This window comes from Silene latifolia, chromosome 5 (assembly GCF_048544455.1).
Source record: "Silene latifolia isolate original U9 population chromosome 5, ASM4854445v1, whole genome shotgun sequence".
Taxonomy (NCBI): domain Eukaryota; kingdom Viridiplantae; phylum Streptophyta; class Magnoliopsida; order Caryophyllales; family Caryophyllaceae; genus Silene; species Silene latifolia.
In genome coordinates, this window is record NC_133530.1 from 15,737,953 (window position 1) to 15,757,973 (window position 20,021).

The 20,021-nt window shown below is 42.1% G+C and overlaps 1 protein-coding gene and 1 non-coding gene across 2 annotated transcripts in view; one reads left to right on the plus strand and one right to left on the minus strand.

Moving 5' to 3' along the window:
* LOC141654913 (calcium-dependent protein kinase 8-like) overlaps positions 1 to 5,672 on the plus strand; it is a 50,166-nt gene extending 44,494 nt beyond the window's left edge. Inside the window, exon 12 of the mRNA XM_074462021.1 lies at positions 5,526 to 5,672. Coding sequence (XP_074318122.1) covers positions 5,526 to 5,672 — 147 coding nt within the window. The remainder of the gene's footprint in view (positions 1 to 5,525) is intronic.
* Positions 5,673 to 9,221: 3,549 nt separating this feature from the next.
* Positions 9,222 to 9,328, minus strand: LOC141658234 (small nucleolar RNA R71). Its single transcript, XR_012549131.1, has one exon. It is a non-coding gene; the product is annotated as a small nucleolar RNA R71 (small nucleolar RNA).
* Between the last annotated feature and the right edge of the window lie 10,693 nt (positions 9,329 to 20,021).

A 20,021-nucleotide genomic window follows, 5' to 3' on the forward strand; every position in this document is an offset into this window, starting at 1 on the left:
ACACTCGTAAAACTTTGTTAAATTTCTTTGCTCTGGTTGAACGTCAATTTAATAAGAAAATAAAAGCTTTAAGAACTGACAATGGCAACGAGTTTGGATGTCTTCGCTCTTTCTTTAATGAAAATGGTATCTTATTTCAAACCTCTAACGTTGACACTCCTCAACAAAACGGTCGAGTCGAACGTAAACATCGTCATATTTTAAACGTTGCTCGCGCCCTTTTATTTCAAGCTAGTCTACCTATCTTATTTTGGGGGGAATGCATTTTGGGGGCCGTCTATCTTATTAATCGCACTCCCTCCGCTTTTCACAACGGTAAAACACCATATGAAATACTCTTTCAAAAACCCCCACCTATGGATCATATTCGCACTTTTGGTTGTCTATGTTATGCCAAAAATTTTGACCGTTCTCGCCACAAGTTTACCTCTCGAAGTCGAAAATGCATTTTCTTGGGATACCCATTCGGTAAAAAGGGGTGGAAAGTATATGATTTGGATACCGGTACTCATTTTTCATCTCGTGATGTCGTGTTTATCGAACAGGAATTTCCATACCATTATCTGAATCTCAATGAACAAACCCCAACCACCTCGTCATTCCTTGATGACACATTCGTTCCAATCGAACAAATCCTTGTCTCGCCATCTCCAACTACTTCCCCTCACACGTCTCCCCCATCTACTCCATCTCACACTCATCAAACAACCTCGCACGAGTCAACTGCCACACCCACCACAACGGCCTTGGTATCCACACCATCTCCCGAACACACTCCACCCGTGGACACAACCGAACCACAACCCGAGCCCCAAGCTATGGGGAAAGGTCACCGCGAAAAATTTCCAAACTCCCGTTTAAAAGACTTTGTTCGTCCTCCTCTACGCCCCTCAACTCACGCTCTCACAACATCATCATCATCTTCTCAAGGTACGAAATATCCTATCTCACATTTTGTTAATTATTCTAAGTTTTCCCCTAATCATCGTCTATTTCTTTCGGCCGTGACTAAACATCACGAGCCTAGCACTTTTAATGAAGCTATGCAGGTTTCGGAATGGCGCGATGCAATGAAACATGAAATCGATGCCCTTGAACGGAATAACACTTGGACACTAGAGCCACTACCACCGAATAAGAAGGCTATTGGCTCCAAATGGGTCTATAAAATAAAATATAACGCAGATGGGACGATTGAGCGATACAAAGCACGACTAGTGGTCATGGGAAATCGTCAAATTGAAGGAGTGGACTATAATGAAACTTTTGCTCCAACTGTTAAATTAGTCACGGTACGCACCCTTCTAGCTATTGCCGCAGCCAAAAGTTGGGAACTTCATCAAATGGATGTGCATAATGCCTTCCTCCACGGCGATCTCAACGAAGAAGTCTATATGAAACCACCTCCAGGTTTCTCTCTATCTACCAGTGGTGCAGTTTGCCGTCTTCGAAAGTCTCTTTACGGCCTTCGTCAAGCTCCCCGTTGTTGGTACGCAAAACTTGCTTCCGCTCTCACCACCTATGGCTTCAAGCAATGCCCGTATGATCATTCCCTTTTTTCCATGTCCAAATCCGACACCGAGGTACATGTGCTTGTCTATGTTGATGATCTAGTCATTTGTGGTAATAATTCCCTCATGATCACACGATTTAAGGAATACCTTAGCACTTGCTTTCATATGAAGGATCTTGGTCCTCTAAAATATTTTTTGGGCCTGGAAATTGCTCGGAACAAAACCGGCCTTTTCATCTCCCAACGCAAATACGCTCTTGATATCCTCACAGAATCAGGCCTACTTGGATCTAAACCAGCCACAGTACCAATGGAGCCTAATCACCGCTTGGCCATTTCTAAATCTTCTCTAATGGACGAACCTCCAAAGTACCGACGTTTAGTGGGGCGCCTCGTTTACCTCACGATTACGCGTCCGGAGCTCATCTATTCCGTCCACATTCTCGCTCAATTTATGCATGCCCCACGTCTTGATCACTGGAACGCGGCCCTACAAGTTGTGCGATACCTTAAAAATAATCCAGGTCAAGGCTTGCTTTTTCGCACTATCAACGACCTTGCTCTACACGCATACTGTGACGCAGATTATGCGAGTTGTCCCACCAGTCGACGATCCTTGTCCGCATACATTGTGTTCCTCGGCAATGCTCCCATCTCTTGGAAAACAAAGAAGCAAAACACCGTCTCAAAATCATCCGCCGAATCCGAATATAGAGCTATGGCATACACGGTTTGTGAACTCAAATGGCTCAAAGGACTGTTGTCTTTTCTCGGTATCCCACATGAAAAACCAATTGACCTCCATTGTGATAGCCAGTCCGCCCTCTACATTACTCGCAATCCCGTTTTCCACGAACGCACCAAACATATTGAGGTGGATTGCCATTTTATTCGAGACGAAATTCTAAAGGGACTCATCAAACCTAGTTATGTTCACACAAAGAGCCAGCTCGCAGACATCTTTACAAAAGCCTTAGGATGAATTACATTTGACGAACTTCTATCCAAGTTGGGCGTTTTCAATCCCCACGCTCCAACTTGAGGGGGGGTAATACAATGCACCATACAAGCCATCCCAACGGCTCTCTTGCTCAAGTCAAGGCAATTTCCTCCTTGCCATGTATAAAAGATTATATAGCTGTTGTACATTATTTAGGAGCCTATGTTTTATTCTTTCCATATTTTGTTCATAATGCCTCGACTATATAAAGACGGATATAATTCATTTGTAAACAGAAGCGACATAACATCAATAATATTGTTTTACTTATTCCCAAATCTCGTCTCTTATTTTATAATAATTACCACTATTTTAATTACCCGGTAATTCCTTCTTTTTTTTTTCTTTGTCTTTTTTCTTCGTCGAAGTCGTTTTAGGTTATACAGAGGTTTTGTAGATGTGATATAATTTGGGGATTAGCTTAACTTACTGAGTTTGACGATGGCATATTCGATTAATGGTAATCCACTTTATTTGCGAAAATGATTTATGGTGTTTAGCGGGAAAAAGACTCAATTTGCAAAAATTATTTGACTAGAATTGCATAAATGGTAATTGTGGTATTATTGATAATCATTCGTTCGTCTGACATACAATAAGGGACACTTTATATAGTGTCTTAAATCTAGGCCTAGAATCCCCTACAAGATATTATTCATATCATAATTATATTATTAGTTATTACGATTACGGTATAATACCGTAATATTCTCCAACGCTATGCAAATTCTCCAAATTAACTAATCAAGAAATAAACTTGATTAATGATGGCAGGTTAAAATGAAGATGGCAGCATTATTTGGTATTGTTTCTTATTTAAGTTATGGATTCTATGGTTTTGTTTAAGGTGAAATCTAAAGACATTTAAATTAGTTGATTATGAAATGACTGAATATCAAAAATTAGGGGTCTTTGTTTGATTTTTAATCCAGAAATTATAGTCCTAATGATCCGAGATTAATGGTTGCAAAGGAGTACAAAGATTCTATGCACATGCTCGATTAGTGCAATACAAGGTATTCTTTTTGATTTCTTAACATTCTTTTTTACTTCCTTTCGATGTTTGTCAAGAACCTTCTTTGACAGTTAATCTTAGTTTTTCGGTTGTTGAATTTGTAGTGTTCATATTCTGTTACAGTAACCTATTTCTCATTATTAGATCAATAGGTCTTGGTATAGACGGGTGGGGCGAACAGATGGGTAAAGACCTCTAATAAAATGGGTAGAGGGACAAGGTGGGGCACCCCCCATGTGCTTCCCACTTTATGGCAAATGGGTATTTTGTGAGGGGAAATGATATCCGTCTATACGTATAGACGGATAGTGTCCGTCTATAATGAGAATTTGTGTTATTAGATACCGACATTTGACGCTCTTATAAGGCCATTTTCTTACAGTTTGTTTCACCTTGCATAAATAGCTCATCTAATAGACCCTACAACTCTACCAGCCACTAGTAGAAAAATGACATTGGGCAAGTAGAAAAGGCTACGATCGCTAAAAATAACCGTAGCCAATTATAAAAGGCTACGGTTATTGTAAAACAACCGAAGCCAAAAATTTGTGACAAGAAAAAGGCTACGGTTAATTTTATAACCGAAGCCTAATGTTTCTATTTTTTTATAAGACGCTCCCTCCGTATGTGTACCCGTTTCCCTAAATTGGATTTCACATATTCTCTCAACCACCTTGACATCCATTCTCAGCGCACCATTAATCAATCTCATACAAATGTGTTCCTTCATTTTCGATCTACCTTTAGTAATGTTTATCGCGCTTGATCTTCGATCTACCTTCCAATCCTCTTACTTCCTATCTCCGGCTTTCCCCCAATTCCTCTAATTTCCGCCATTTTTCTAGGGTTTTACGATTATTAACCACCTTTGGCGCAAGATTTGATGCCGCCAGGTACTCAATCAATATCTTTCTCTTCGTTTCTCTTCACTTTGCGATTTCTGACGATTTTATTAACAAAATCTTCGACTAGGGAAGGAAATTAGAATGGAGATTTCTGAGTCAATTGTTGCGATGTCTTATGATTTCTGAGAAACGAAGGTAATTCCTCATAATCATTCCCTTTTAATCATTCCCTTTTAATTCAAACACAAATTAAACTAAATTTAACTACAAATTAATCTAACATACTAACTACAAATAAATCTAACAAACTAACCACAAATTAATCAAACTAACTACAAATTAATCTAACAAATTAAACTATATAAACTGAAATTAAACAAAAAAAAAAAACTAACCTAATTAAAGAGGGTGGATGTGGCGGTGGAAATGGCGGTGGAGGGGTGGTTGTGTGGTGTTGTTCGTTGGTGTCGCCGCCGCTGTTTCAATCGCTCGTCCTTTTTTTTTTTTTTTCGTAAAGAGTAAAGTAGGAGAGAGGAGCGCTGGTTTGTATAAAAAAAATTGGCGACTACTCATAAATCAGTCGCCAAATTTCAAATTTCGGTCGCCACGTTTGATCCCTTTTTTAAAAAAGTCAGTCGCCAGATTGGCGACTGATTTCAGTCGCCAATTTGGCGTCTGCAATTTGGCGACTACTTCTTTCAGTCGCCAAATTTCGGTCGCATGTTTCATTTTTTCTTGTAGTGGTTTATAAAATACGATAAATACTAGGTGGTAATTTGTAACTTTCACAATATATTATGAAAAATTAATGTACAAACTCATATTTATCATAATTAGTGAAATAATCTTGAAATCTTTCTCTAGCTTATAATGTGTGTCATTTAGGTAAACGTTAGAAAACCGTAATAATATACATATTTTTATTACCATAATTTGAGTTGATGAGAATTAATGTAGGTTGTAGCAGATAGTTTACCAGATGAAGAAGTAGATAAAATCAGAAAAACGTTTAATATGATGGACACGGATAAAAATGGAAGCTTGTGTTTTGAAGAACTCAAATCCGACCTTCTTAAGCTCGGACATGCTTCCTAATTCCAATATTCAAATGATCCTTGATTTGTTGACCGTATGGTGACATTGGTTTTTCAGGATGGTCGCATAAGCTATGACGAGTTTAAGGCAATGATGTGTTCGGGAAAGGATTGGAGAATGTCGTCACGACAATATTCGAAAGCCATGTTTAATAAATTGAGCTCTAAATTGTTCAAAGATAAATCTATACAAATGAAAGGATGAAATGTTTAGGAAAACTTTTTTTTAGAATCAAAATATAATTTTGGTTGATTTTTTTCTCTCTAGTCTTCTATTATTTTAAAACAAAACGAAGGAACATAATTTTGGAAGTACTAGTCGAAAGAAAATTGGTTACACATGACCTTTATTTAGGGGAGTGATATTGCCACTGGGTGTTTGACTGATGCCACGAAAAGTAGAAGGCAATTACAAAATATGGTACTGTTCATACACTTACATTTCAGTGGCATTAGCTTTAATGGTCGTGGCATTCTGCCTGGCCTTTATTTATGGCACTATTAGCCAATTAGAGGGCCTATTAGAGGGCGTTTGGTAAGGGGTAATAAGGAAAGAGAGAGAATGAAACCCCTCGTTTCTCTTTGTTAGTGTTTAGAGTAAATTAACAATTACTCCCTTATAGAAACCACTTTTCTAAAAAAACTCCCCTATGAAAACTTTTTAATTTTTTACTCCCATAAAACTTACTCTGATCAAATATTGCACCCAAAATGCCTCTCCGGTGACTGATTCCGTCATTTTTTGAATTTTATGATTTTAAGTCTATTTTTTATGACCAAATTGCCCTTCTCCTTTCTTATATACCTCTTATTGCTCTTCTCTTTCCTTTATACTTTCACCTCACCTCATTCATTCACCATTTTCTTTAAATTTCCCCATTTTTCCCCCAAATTAAGGTATGTTCTCCTTCCTCTTAATTTTATATCTATACTCTTAATTTTCGATTTTGTTATATGCGGTTGTTTTGCTTCAAATGAAGAGCTGCGATTTTTGAAAACAAATTAGGGTTCGATTTTTGCAATCAAATTAGTGTTCATATTAGCTGCGATTTTCTGTCTAGCTATAGTTTAAATGTGCGATTTTATGCATTCAAATTAGGGTTCATATTTTCTGCATTTTGTTCAAAAATTTAGGCGCAACATGTCAATTGAAAGCAGCTATGAAAGCAGTCATCATAATATTGTTGATGAGCAGCCAAAGAAGTGCTTCTGTGGTGTCCCTGTTGCCATTTTGACGTCTTCCACACATGACAATCCAGGAAGGAGGTTTGAAAGGTGTAAATTTTCTAACCCATTGATATATGACTTATTTACACCTTATTTCCCTATTTCTTTTACGCATTCCGGCTCATAACGAGTCGGTTTCGTGTGCCTTTCCTTGCTTTTGTGGCCGATCCCCGTACTTGTTATTTTGTGTATCCTTTTGTAGGAACCGAGTCGAGTATGGAGGAATTGGGGCAAGAAAGGCATTATAATGCCTTGTCATGAAGAAAAGGGAGATGAAGGATAATGAGGACAATCCTCTGCCGGCAGGCCGGCAGCCGGCCCACCGGCAGGGGATGTGGTTATGAGGAGAAAAAGGAGGAAACCAGCTGAGAAGATGTTCTCTGCCGGCAGGCCGGCAGCCGGCCCACCGGCAGGGAACACAAGTCCATACTTAGGCAATTTCTGAAGAAGTTTTTGGGCAAAAGATGTGAGGACGCGCTGCCGGCACAGGCAGCCGGCAGCCGGGCAACCGGCAGAGCGCAACTTTTATGAAGAAATTGAAGCAAATTCCAAGATGAAGAATTCTCTGCCGGCAGGCCGGCAGCCGGCCCACCGGCAGGGGATTACGCAACCTTTATTTCTCTCAGTTTTTGAAGAACGCGCTGCCGGCACAGGAGGCCGGCAGCCGGCCTGCCGGCACAGGAACACGCAGCACGATTAATGGGCTTTTTCCTTCTTCCCTCTCCTAATCCAATGATAGCCTATAAATACCCCCTCCTAAAACCCTTTTGCACATAACCCTAGATCTGAAAACTTTCCTTATTAATTGTAACCCTTTCTTAAGCAAGCACTAATCTTTCCTTAATCTTTCCTTAATATTTAGTAAAACTAGTAATTGTTAGTTAGAATCAATAGTTTACTCTTGTTCTTTGAAGATTGTATTGGGGATTTTGAAGGGTTTTCCTTCTTGTTATTCAATCAATTACTCATCTTTCCTTGTGTTGGTATAATTCCTCTCCTTTCTTTTATTTGTTTTTCATTTGTTTACATTTCCCCTTGTCTTTTATTATTGCTATAACAATCATCATGTCTCTTTTTTGTGTTATTCTCTTTCCTTCTCTATTTAGCATAATTTTCCTTAATATGAGTGAGTAGATACCTTCTAGGGTTTAGGGGGAGTCTTTATGGAATTTATGGGCATGATTGTTTGAATATTTTGGTCTTTGGTGGATTGTTTATCTTTCTTGTTCATGCACACAAGGTGTTTGATTAATTGCATGAGTGAAAGCTTGTGCCTTTTTCTCATTTTTGCTTAATTCTCCCATTGAATGAAAGTTTGCGGGGGTCTTGTTGTATGTTTAAGAGAAGTGTCATACTTAATGAGAATTAGTTGCCACCTTTAAGATAATCAAGACATTGATTTTATATCTTAGGATAAACTCTCACCATCGACCCCTTGATTTATCATGTTTGCCCTTGAACCATTTAGATGACCCCGAAAGCCCTAGCTTTTAATTAATCGTATTCATTTTCATCAACTTGTTTGTTCAATTGCTCTAGTATTCAAAACCGAAACCTCTTCTTCTAGTATTGATTAAACTTGACTCTTAATCGAACTTAGTAGCAACCCCCGCCGTCCTTGTGTTCGACCCCGACTAAATACTACGCTTTTTCGGGTTTTACAAATTGTTTTGATAGAGGGAGTAGACGACAATTACTTAGCTATCAAATGGCGCCGTTGCCGGGGATGGCGTTAGGTTATGCTTAGTTTTATTTAGAGTCTTTGCTTTAATCTTGTCTCAATTGTTAGTTTGCTTTAGTAGTTGATTGTTGTTTGTAGAGTGTGTGTGATTTTTGCCTTTCCCTAGTGTGTAAAAACACTAGGAGACTTACGATTTGTCAAGTGTATGCCTAGAAGGAATCACCAAGCTCTTCTATTCAACTCCGACCCCGAGAGGCTTTTTAGAACCTTGAGGACTAGGACTCTTGAAAGAGTAAGGAACAGTTCCATACAAGCAAACATTGATCAACCAAACTCACACATCCCACAAAATTTTGATACAACAACTACGATTCAACCAAATACCACAATTGAGACTTTAGTAGAGAACCCCTTTCATAACTTCCTTAATTATAATAGTCCACCTCAAACACCACCACATCAAGAACCAAATCCACCACCACAAATGGCTCTTAGAGGTCATAACCGGCCTAACCATAATGATTCATGTAACCCCATCAATTTTGGCACCTTGGCCCCAAACAACTTTGAAATGCATCCCGCCCAAGTCGGGTTAATCGAGAAGGACTTGTTCGGGGGGCATATTGAAGAGGATGCCCATGCTCATCTCCGGAAATTTAGAGGAAAGTTTCAATGATGAAGAAGAATGGGGTGTCCGAAGACACCTTGAGAATGATGTTGTTCCCGTTTTCATTGACGGGCAAAGCGGACCGATGGTTGAACATCCACCCACCGGATACTTTCACTACTTGGGATGCTTTGGCTAAAGCATTCATGGCCAAGTATTATCCTTCCTCAAAGACCGCTATGCTCCGTAACGAGATCCATACCTTCCAACAAGAGGATGGGGAGTCCTTGGGTGAAGCTTGGGACCGTTATCAAGACTTGATAGCGAGTTGCCCCCCCCATGGGATACCGGAATGGTACATCACTCAAACATTCTTCCAAACTTTGCTTCCAAGAACTAAGGAGATGGTAAATGCCTCCGCGGGGGGAGGTTTTGACCACTTGAGTGATGAAGAGGGCACGACATTGATCAAGAAAATGGTAGATTCGGAGGCAAACTATGGTTCTAGAGGGAACATGCTACGAAGGAACGGGAAATTTCCTAAGGAAAATGCCTCCAACTCCGAGACAAATGCCAAGCTTGACTTACTCACAAAGCAATTTGAGAAATTTTCAAGGAATCAAGTGAATCAAGCCGCGACCTCATATGGGGCACCCATGGAAGAAGTGGCTCAAGTCGCGAGTTGTGAACTTTGTGGAGGAAGTGGTCATACTTATGACTTGTGTGGCAACAATTACAATGGGGGCTATGAAGAGAATGTTCAAGAGGTTAACGCTTTTCAAGCCTTTAACAACAATTCAAGACCCACAAGACCACCTTACAATAACCCAAATGTCTACAATCCAAATACCAATTTCTACCACCCCGGTTTGAGGAACCACCCCAACTTTAGCTACAAAAGCACCAACGTTCAAAACCCACAACACATTCAACCTCAAGCCCCAACCAACCCACCCGGTTTTGCTCAACAAAGGGGAATATTCCCCAACCCAAGACCTAATCCCGGGAACCAAAACCAAAATTACGGGAACCAAGCTCAAGGATACCAAGATTTTGGTGGAAATCAAGGGTTTTACCAAGGGAATCAAGTGAATCAAGCGAACCAAGGGTTTGGGCAAGGGTATGTTCAAGGGTTTCAAGAGCAAGGTCAAGGATCAAACTTCAACAACAACGGTCCTAGAGCTAACTTTCAAGTGGGGCAAAACAACAACCAAGGTCCCAATGCTCGGTATGACTATGGGTTCCCTTTACCCATAGCCAACCAACCTCATCAAGAACCCCAAGGTGAGCTCTCTCAAGTTGAGCTATTGAAGATGATAAAAAACATGCAATGTAACACCCCCATACTCCAAGTGCCTTACCAGGACCACTCAGGTATGAAGACATTACCATCTCGGTTACCCGAGGCAATGATAATCAAACAACAATAAAGAAACAACGTTTATTATAAATAGTTTAGTGAATAAATACAATCCTCAAAACCAAACCAAAGTACGATACATTATTCAAACCGATTGTCTAATCGAAATGTAAATAAACTAAAGGCTACAAATGGAAGACTCCTATCATCATGTCGTGGCATCCCGGCTATCCCAGTACTCATCTCAATATCTGCTCAATATCGCTCACCATCCCCGAATGGATCACCGCAGTTTACAAAACAACACCCGGGTCGTACTAATCACACAATCAATATAGATAACAATAATAAGACAAACAGAAATTTGAATCACACACACACACACACACACCACCAACTCCCATCATCTCAATACCGACCGTCCTTTGGACCAGCCCAAATGGGGGACCGCAGCCGTTCCCACCTAAGCCCCGCTCATCATACCGAGCGATAACCCTGTCCATTAATGTGCACATCCCCTTCCGTGGCGGGTTCCACGAAGGGCGAAACTAGGGCGTGAAGTCACTCCCGCAAGTGACCCCACTCAGCCGAGAACGCATCTCGAGAACCATCAACAGCAATCACAACCACAAACACAAGACAATCATCATATCAAACAACTAACTACAAAGACATCACCAATATCCCATTATGGGACTAATACGAGTAGGAAATCCTACCGAAAAGCACAACAAGCGAGACGGTATCTACAAAATTTGTATCAAAACGCCTCTTCTACGAACCCTCCTCCTATCACATAACACATAGAGACTACACATCACATACTACACACAAAACCCCCAATCTCTAAATTAGGGTTTAACCAATCTTAACAAAGCATTATAAAAATTATGTTAAAAGCTTACCCTCGACGCAAGGAACTCAACGATACGAATTACGACAAGAATCGACCGCCGAACTCGGAATTGCTAAGAATGCGATTAGGAAGATGAATGGTCGCTTTTCTCTTAAACAGGGTTTTAGGTTTTGTAAAAGTGATTTAAAACAATGACGATTATGTTTAAATACCTTAATCGCATAATTAACAAAACCCGAGAAAACTCCCCGTAAAACAGGACACTCGATCGAGTACCCAAGGTACTCGATCGAGTACCCCCCTACTCGATCGAGTACCCCACCTACTCGATCGAGTACCCAACAGTCGAAACTATTTTATTTTCGCAACTTGCCCTTACTCGACAGAGTAAGGGCTACTCGATAGAGTACCCCAAGACTTATAAATACGGAGTATTACAGTCTTCCCTCCTTAAAAGGAACTTCGTCCCCGAAGTTCAAACCACTACTAAACAAAGGTACTCCCCTAACATTCCCGACTCAGCAACCGAACATAAAACATGATACTAACCCAACTTATCCCGACAAACATCCCGACACAACATATAAAAGGTGTATAAAACTCGTAAAAACTGCTCGCGATCATCTCCTACCCCCCTAAAGAAACAAGGTTACGTCCTCGTAACCATACATACCTGATCAAAGAGGAAAGGGTAACGCTCTTTCATAGCTTCCTCTGGCTCCCATGTAGCTTCCTCGGTCTCGTGGTTAGACCAAAGGATCTTAAGCAAAACTGTCTCACCACTCCTGGTCTTTCTAACCTTTCGGTCTAGAATCTGCTTAGGCACCTCAAGATATGATAAGGACTCATCTAGCTCTAAGCTCTCTGCCTCCAACACATGTGACGGGTCGCTCACATACTTCCGCAGCTGCGATACATGAAACACATTATGCACTCTCTCCAACGCAGCTGGTAAAGCCAAACGATAAGCAACTTCCCCAACTCGCTCTAAGATCTCATAAGGCCCTATAAAATTCTGACTTAGCTTGCCTTTCTTCCCAAATCTCATAACTCCACGCATCGGAGACACTTTCAGAAGAACCTTGTCCCCAATTTGAAACTCTATGTCCCGACGATGTAGATCTGCATAACTCTTTTGTCGATCCTGGGCTGCTCGCATCCGTTCCTTGATCATCTTAATCTGTTCCACCATCTCATGCACCATCTCTGGTCCTAAAACCACTGCCTCAGCACTATCGTCCCAACAGATTGGACTCCTACATCTCCTCCCATACAAAGCCTCAAACGGTGCTATACCAATACTGGTGTGATAGCTGTTGTTGTAAGAAAACTCTATCAAGTCCAACCTCTGCTCCCAGCTACCACCAAAATCCATCACACAAGCTCACAACATATCCTCAAGAGTCTTGATTGTTCTCTCAGTCTGCCCATCTGTCGCAGGATGAAATGCTGTACTCATCTTCAAAGTTGTTCCCAACGATTCCTGCAACTCTTTCCAAAACCTCGATATAAACCTCGCATCTCTGTCAGACACTATGTCCTTAGGGACTCCATGTAACTTAAGCACGTTCTTTTGATAGGCCATAGCCAATTGTGCCTTAGTCCATGTATCTTTCATTGGAACAAAGTGAGCTGACTTGGTCAAACGATCCACTATCACCCAAATCATGTTGTTACCTTGTTGACTCTTAGGCAAACCCACAATGAAATCCATGGAAATGGATTCCCACTTCCACTCAGGCACCTCTAAAGACTGAATCTTACCTTGTGGTCTTCTCTGTTCCCCTTTAACTCTCTGGCATGTCAAACAACGGGACACAAACTCATTTGTCTCTCTCTTCATCCCGAGGCCACCAAAACGTTTTCTTCAAATCCTTGTATAGCTTGTCTCCACCTGGATGAACTGAATATGGTGTGCAATGCGCCTCTGTCATGATCGTCTTTTTCAACTCCTCATCATTAGGAACACACCACCTACCATCAAACCTCAAGCTACCATCTGTATGAATAGAAAACCGGGACACTGTCCCTTTCTCTACTCCAGCTCTCCACTCAACTATCTTAGGATCCAAAGTCTGCTTATCCCGAATATCATCATAAAACTCCAGATGTACTGTCATATCACCCATGGCATCTCCTTTCTGCATCATATGTATCCCAAAGCTCGCTACCTCATCCTCGGCCTCATCAAAGATAGAGTGTACACAAGGAATGTACACTCTTCCTACTCAAAGCATCAGCAACAACATTGGCCTTCCCTTCATGGTAGATGATTTCCATGTCGTAATCGCCAATCAGCTCCATCCACCTCCTCTGTCTCATGTTCAACTCCTTCTGTGTGAAGATGTACTTAAGACTCTTGTGATCAGAAAATACCTTAAAGATTGCTCCATAAAGGTAATGTCTCCAAATCTTGAGAGCAAACACCACTGCACCCAACTCCAGATCATGGGTAGGGTAGTTCTCCTCATAAGGCTTCAATTGCCTAGAAGCATAGGCAATCACTTTACCATTCTGCATCAACACACATCCCAGCCCATTCTTCGAGGCATCTGTATAAACCTCAAAGTTCTCGCTCCCTTCAGGCAATGCTAAGACAGGAGCTGCGGTCAAACGCTCCTTTAATGTTTGGAACGCCGTCTCACAACTCTCATCCCAACGAAACCTGTTCTCTTTCCTCATCAACGCCGTCATCGGTCTAGCTATCTTGGAGAAATCTTTCACGAACCGTCTGTAGTATCCAGCTAAACCCAAGAAACTTCTAACCTCAGCGACATTCTTTGGTGCTTCCCACTTTGTCACTGCTTCAATCTTCGCCGGATCCACAGCTACCCCATCTTTCGAGATCACATGCCCCAGAAAAGCAACTTTCTCTAACCAGAACTCACACTTGGACAGTTTAGCATACAACTCATGATCCCTCAAAGTCTGCAACACGATCCTCATATGCTCCTCATGCTCCTCCTTAGTCTTAGAGTAGACTAAGATATCATCGATAAACACTACTACAAACTGGTCCAAGAACTGTCAGAAGATTCTATTCATCAAATCCATAAACACTGGCGCGCATTAGACAACCCAAACGGCATCACCACATACTCATAATGGCCATACCTTGACGTGAAAGCTGTCTTTGGTATGTCCACCTCTCTAATCTTCACCTGATGGTACCCCGACCTCAAATCAATCTTAGAAAAGACTGTTGCACCGCTCAACTGATCAAATAGGTCATCTATCCTTGGCAAAGGATACTTGTTCTTTATCGTCACACGGTTCAGCTCCCTGTAATCTATGCACAGCCTCAAGCTCCCATCTTTCTTCTTCACGAACAGAACTGGTGCTCCCCAAGGCGATACACTTGGTCTAATGTATCCCTTCTCTATCAAATCATCCAACTGCTTCCTAAGTTCCTCCATCTCCTTAGGACCCATACGGTACGGTGCCTTAGAGATTGGCCCCGCCCCCGGCTTCGGCTCTACGGTGAAATCTATCTCTCTCTTCGGTGGCAACCCCGGAATCTCCTCTCGGAAAAACATCGCAAACTCTCCCACCACCGGTATCTCATCCTCGTAGGGCTCTCTATCCGGTCGTCTCTCACATGGCACAGGATCAAAGGACATCCCTTCCTCAGATAAGACTTCAAGGTAATAGCTGCAATCAACTTAACTTTGGGTTTGACTAGAAACCCACGGTAAGACACACTAACACCTTTTGGACCTCTTAAGGACACTTTCTTTTGATGACAGTCTATCTTAGCTTTATACTTTCCTAACCAATCCATCCCAACTATCATCTCAAAACCGTTAAAAGGAAACTCTAGCAAGTCTACAGGGAAATCGACTTGCCCAACTATCAAAGATACATCTCTAAACAACCTCCCACACGATACGGACTCACCCGAAGGTATGAAAACTTGCTCACTAATGAGACTCATATACTCTCAAACCCAACGTTTTACATGACTCAAGACACAAACGACCGAGAAGCCCCGAATCGAACAAAACAAAGGTAGGAACACCATTAACAAGGAATGTACCGGTGATAACATGCGCATCTTCCTCATCTGCTTTCTTCTCCATCATGAATAACTTGCCCTTTGGTCTTCCGCCCACCTCCCGGACAAGATCTTGGGCCGATGCGGTCGGCTTAGCACCCGACCCTTGATTGTTGTTGTTGTTCGTCGGTGTTTTTTGATAAGAATTACCGCCGTTGCGGTTGCCTCCACTGGTAACTCGACTTCCCGGTTTGGCCATGATCCAGTGGTCTGTTGCTCGAAGCTCTGTGCGGGTCTCGAAAGGATCCGGTGCACTCGTGCACTCATGTCTCTTGTGGCCTACACCACCACAACCAAAGCAGATCACTCCCCAACTATTACTCACACTTCCACGGCCACGCCCAAAGGAAGCCCCAAAGATGAACCCGACCCAGAAGAAAACCCCTTTGACGATTGTGGTTGCCTTTCTTGTAATTAGATTGGCCACCACCCTCGCTCTCGGACTTCCTATTCTCACCACGGACCTCTCCGAGCCATCTCCACCAACCTCTCCGCTCTCCCCCCCTCTCATAAGCTTCCTTAACATCAGTAAGGATCCCCACGGGTAACTTATCCATAATCGTGGTAGTCAACCCTCTTTCAAACCTCAATGCCAGGTTCTCCTCACTCAAACCCATATCCTCAAAGATACCTGGACTTCTCATTGAACCGTCCGTAGTACTCGCTCACGGACATCTCATGATCATCTTAAACTTATCAAACTCTTCCCTCAACTTACTCCTCACATGCTCCGGCACGAACTCCTTCCTCACGACCCCTACGAAACTCCTCCCAAGGTATAACAGGTAAGCCTTGGTTGGTGTATATCTCCTTAGCACTCACCTTCACTGAATCCCACCACTTGCCTGCTGCCTCCCTCAGATAGAACGCAGCATGTTCCACTCTCATCTCATCAGGACAATGAACCAAGTCTAAGATGTTCTCCATCTCTCTCAGCCAACTATCAAGCAGATTAGGCTCCCCAACTCCCTTGTACTCTTTCGGGTTAAACCTCGCAATGTAGAGGCTGATTTTAGAATGATCAACCTCCTTCTCCTTACTCTTATCCTTGTCCTCATTCACTCTCTTCAGGGTCTCAGTAAGAGCATCCTGGTGCTCTAACATCTTAACGATGTCATCCACGGTCATAAGCTCAGCTCTCGCGTACAAAGCAGTTCTCTTGGGCGGCATCTTGAAGCTATATAAGAAAGGGGTAAACATAAACACACGTACTAAATCTCAAAACGCGAAAACACGATGCCCAGCACCCACTCGATCGAGTTCCCAAACACACTCGATCGAGTAACGGGCTACTCGATCGAGTGCCCCACGTACTCGATCGAGTACCCAAACTCCAGAACCAAACAGACCTTCTGATCTCTTTCCTACTCGATCGAGTATCTAGGCTACTCGATCGAGTGACCCCCTACTCGATCAAGTACCCCTAGTTACTCGATCGAGTGCCCCAAAACTCGATTCTGGACTCAAAATCGCCAAAAACCCACCCGATCGAGTCAGCCCCACTCGATCGAGTAACCCTAATTCGTAAGAGCTACCCGCATATTACGTCATATGCTAACATGCTAACTTTATAAATCACATATTATATCATAAAAATCATGCTATTAATTGCCACGTTGTAAAACATTCAACATGCTATCATTTCATCAACAGTTTCTATATATATCATCACTTTTCTTTCACCTCCTCAACTTCCAATTCGAACATCCAACAATCAACACATGCCATCACATTTGTAAACAAGTTAACCAAACACACATACGACTCGACAAACACTTCCCCCATGTGACCGGTTCAAAGTTGTAGGGCGACCCCCGCGACTTTAGGACGTCTCCCAAGCCTTTGCACTAGCTCCTACAACTTTTACCCCGGGTTCATTTTAATTGACTCCCTATGTTCATTAAGTTCATTGGTTACAGGTTTCAGGATCGTCGCTCTGATACCATTTGTAACACCCCCATACTCCAAGTGCCTTACCAGGACCACTCAGGTATGAAGACATTACCATCTCGGTTACCCGAAGCAATGATAATCAAACAACAATAAAGAAACAACGTTTATTATAAATAGTTTAGTGAATAAATACAATCCTCAAAACCAAACCAAAGTACGATACATTATTCAAACTGACTGTCTAACTGAAATGTAAATAAACTAAAGGCTACAGCGGAAGACTCCTATCATCATGTCGTGGCATCCCAGCTATCCCAATACTCATCTCAATACCTGCTCAATATCTGCTCACCATCCCCGAATGGATCACCGCAGGTTTACAAAACAACACCGGGTCAAGACTAATCACACAATCAATATAGATAACAATAATAAGACAAACAGACAATTGGACTGGATCACACACACACACACACACACACACCACCAACTCCCATCATCTCAATATCGATCGTCCACTTTGGACCAGCCCTGCCAGTGGGGGACCGCAGCCGTTCCCACCTAAGCCCCGCTCATCATACCGAGCGATAACCCTGTCCATTAATGTGCACATCCCCTTCCGTGGCGGGTTCCACGAAGGGCGAAACTAGGGCGTGAAGTCACTCCCGCAAGTGACCCCACTCAGCCGAGAACGCATCTCGAGAACCATCAACAGCAATCACAACCACAAACACAGTACAATCATCATATCAAACAACTAACTACAGCACATCACCAATATCCCATTATGGGACTAATACTGAGTAGGAAATCCTACCTGAAAAGCACAAAAAGCAGACGGTATCTACAGCTGTATCAAAACGCCTCTTTTACGAACCCTCCTCCTATCACATAACACATAGAGACTACACATCACATACTACACACAAAACCCCCAATCTCTAAATTAGGGTTTAACCAATCTTAACAAAGCATTATAAAAATTATGTTAAAAGCTTACCCTCGACGCAAGGAACTCAACGATGCGAATTACGACAAGAATTGACCGTCTGAACTCCGGGAATTGCTAAGAATGCGATTAGGAAGATGAACTGGCTGCTTTCTCTCTTAAACAGGGTTTTAGGTTTTGTAAAAGTGATTTAAAACAATGACGATTATGTTTAAATACCTTAATCGCATAATTAACAAAACCCGAGAAAACTCCCCGTAAAACCGGACACTCGATCGAGTACCCAAGGTACTCGATCGAGTACCCCCTTACTCGATCGAGTACCCCAGCTACTCGATCGAGTACCCAACAGGTCAGAAACTATTTTATTTCGCAACTTGCCCTTACTCGACAGAGTAAGGGCTACTCGATAGAGTACCCCAAGACTTATAAATACGGAGTATTACATGCAACTTCAACATAGCCAAGAGATAGCTAATTTTGCAAAAGCTACTCAACAAGAACAAGCAAACTTGAGGGCTACATTTCTTAAGGACATGAGGGAAATGGAATCTAGGATGGCTTCTCATGCTATGGCTAACCCTCAAAGACCGCCCGGTGGTTTGTTGGCTCAAGGGCAAAGCTCCAAAGATGCCTCAAATAGCCACCATGCTCATGCGGTAGTGCTAAGGAGTGGTTTAGAGCTTGAGGACCCTTACAAAGACCTTGAGTTGGAAGTTGATAAAGATCCCAAGGGGAATGAGGTAGAAATGGATGATGAAGAGGAAAGCTCACCCATTGAGGTTTCGGGTAAAGCTAATGAAGACAAGAAAGGAAAGAAAGCTTGTGAAGATTTGACTAGAAGAGGAATTCAAGTGGACAAGGATGTTGATGGATATGTGGAAGACCTCCCTTATGAGGAGGAAGCTATTGAAGAAGTACCTTTGCAACATTCTAAAAAGGTAACAAAAAGTTCGGCTCCTCCAAAGGTATCTTCCAATTCCCAACTTGTTTCTAAAATTCCTTACCCTTCAAGAGCCATAAAGAGTAGGGAAAACCTCAAGTATGCCAAATTTTGTGATATGATTGAGAAACTTGAGGTTACCCTACCCTTTACGGAGGTGATAATGAACATGCCAACCTACTCAAAATTTTTAAAAGACATTTTGACAAGGAAAAGAGTCTTGGGTGACCAAGAAATAGTGGCTATGGAAGAAGCATGTAGTGCTCATATCCTTAACAAATTGCCCACTAAACTTGGTGACCCGGGAAGCTTTTCCATTCCTTGTGTAGTTGGCGGTGTTCCTATATCAAGAGCTCTTTGTGACTTGGGAGCAAGTGTTAGTGTTATTCCTTTGAAAGTTGCAAAAAGGATTGGCATTCAAAACTTGGCTCCCACTACCATGACTCTCCAATTGGCGGATAGGTCCGTCAAATGCCCTATGGGGGTGCTTGAGGACGTGCCCGTCAAGGTTGAAAAGTTTTTGATTCCCACCGATTTTGTTGTCCTTGATATTCCGGAGGATAGCCATACTCCCATCATCCTAGGTAGGCCATTTTTGGCTACCGGAGGAGTACTCATTGATGTGAAGAATGGGCGGCTAACCTTCCAAATTGAGGGCAACAAAATCGAATTTAACTTGCCAAATTTGATGAAAGGTCCAAGTGTAGAAAGATTGAGCACAATTGAGGTAATTGATGAAGTAGTGCACGAAGTAGCCCGTGAAGAGGTGGAGATGGAAGAGGTTTTTCAAATCTCTTTGCATGATGAGGCAATGAAAGAGGATCACGAAGTTGATGAGGAACAATTGAAGAAAGTGGAGGGCTTTCTCCCTCCAAAGGTACAACTCAAACCCTTGCCTCCCTCACTCAAATATGCTTTCCTTGATGAGGGAGAGGCCTATCCGGTGATCGTTAATGCTAACCTAAGTGAGTACCAAGAAAAGAA